General features: G+C 36.7%; 1 protein-coding gene across 1 annotated transcript in view; it reads right to left on the bottom strand.

Moving 5' to 3' along the window:
• LOC103606698 (brefeldin A-inhibited guanine nucleotide-exchange protein 2-like) overlaps positions 1-1,489 on the bottom strand; it is a 35,967-nt gene that overhangs the window by 18,420 nt on the left and 16,058 nt on the right. Inside the window, exons 9-10 of the mRNA XM_008591252.1 lie at positions 516-654; positions 354-408 (exon numbers count right to left, since the gene is read on the bottom strand). Of these exons, the coding sequence (XP_008589474.1) occupies positions 354-408; positions 516-654 (194 nt within the window). The remainder of the gene's footprint in view (positions 1-353; positions 409-515; positions 655-1,489) is intronic.

Genomic DNA, 1,489 nt, shown 5'->3' with positions numbered 1-1,489 from the left:
AACTGTTTTTTATTGGGTGAGGTAACTTATTTTCTTAATACTTTTCTGTACTTTGACAAAAAGTATGTTAATGGACATATACTGTTTTCATTTATTTTTGTTTGTTCATTTACTTATTTATTTATTTTTTAGGTGGCTGGCCAGTATGGGGCTTTGAACCCTTGACCCTGGTGTTATAACACTGCATTCTAACCAACTGAGCTAACCAGCCAGCTCCCCTAACATGTACTGTTTTTAGATCTCATAACCTTGTTTACTCACTTCCCATCCAAAAGGTAAAAGCTATATAGGCTGATTAATATTTTACTAAGATATGAGAAGAAAAGACAACCAAAAAAAAAAAATAATCCTACCAAATGCTTTTCGGATGAGTCTTCCTCCATTCCTATAGGTCTCCATGTCAGCAAACTTAAGGGAATAGAAAAGAAGGAAAATGATCAATGTCAAAAGTAACCAGCAGCTTAAGACATCCACTGAACACAGAAATAAAGTATAACAACTACATTAACACTTACACATGTGGGATGGTTGTTTTGAAAATATCCAACATACAGTTGCAAGTTTCATCCCAGACATCAGGACTGAATTTCTCTCCACTGGATATTACTAAATTTTCTAAGCAATTTGTACCTGATCGAGCCAACTGTTCATTATCTGCAAAATGAAGCAGTACCTATCATTAAACTTTGACTGCTGTTTTGATGCCAGCCAGGATCTAGATGCTTTACACTGTGAGGTGGAGACTGCAACTGGTGGTTGTGTAGGCTTTTAATTAATGAAGCAATGCTATAATATTTATCATAGTTTTATTGCTAGGGATGAAAGAAGGTCAACGTTTGGCTCCTTTAATTAACTGGCTCATGTATGAGAAATGGTAAAAGAAGATGAAAAACATTAGATCAGTGTTTACAAAAATGTAGTCACTCAAACACTACATTTCCAATTTTCCCATCTAAATGGTACCAACTATTTTGTCCTTTATTTTAAAACTGAGTCACTTTTCTAAAAACATAACTAAATTTAGCCTTGTTTAAGCCAAAATTATCTATAGAATCTAGGTCTGATGTGCTACGTAGGTATTTTTCCTGATATACACTAAAATAAATACATAACTGTTCAAATAATTAGATATCTACTGATAAGGTTGTTGATTTTGACTCCAGCAGTATGAGGGTACTTCAAAAGTTCATGGAAAAGCAGAATTGAAACATAATACACAGCCAATCTGGTGGCTCACTTGGGAGAGTGTGGCGCTCTCACCACAGGTTCGGATCCTATATAGGGATGGCCCGTGCACTCACTGGCTGAGCGCGGTGCAGGCAACACCACGCCAAGGGTTGCGATCCCCTTACCGGTCACAAAAAGAAAAAAAAAAAAGAAACATAATACAAATCTTACCATGAACTTTTTTTTTTTTGTCTTTTTGTCTTTTTTCGTGATCGGCAACGGATCGCAACCCTCAGTGTCGCGCCCGTACCGGACCGGGACC

Source organism: Galeopterus variegatus, unplaced genomic scaffold (genome assembly GCF_000696425.1).
Source record: "Galeopterus variegatus unplaced genomic scaffold, G_variegatus-3.0.2 Scaffold6787, whole genome shotgun sequence".
NCBI classification, from domain to species: Eukaryota; Metazoa; Chordata; class Mammalia; order Dermoptera; family Cynocephalidae; genus Galeopterus; species Galeopterus variegatus.
Note: the sequence above shows the minus strand (reverse complement) of the source record. Positions and strands in the feature narration are given on the sequence as shown.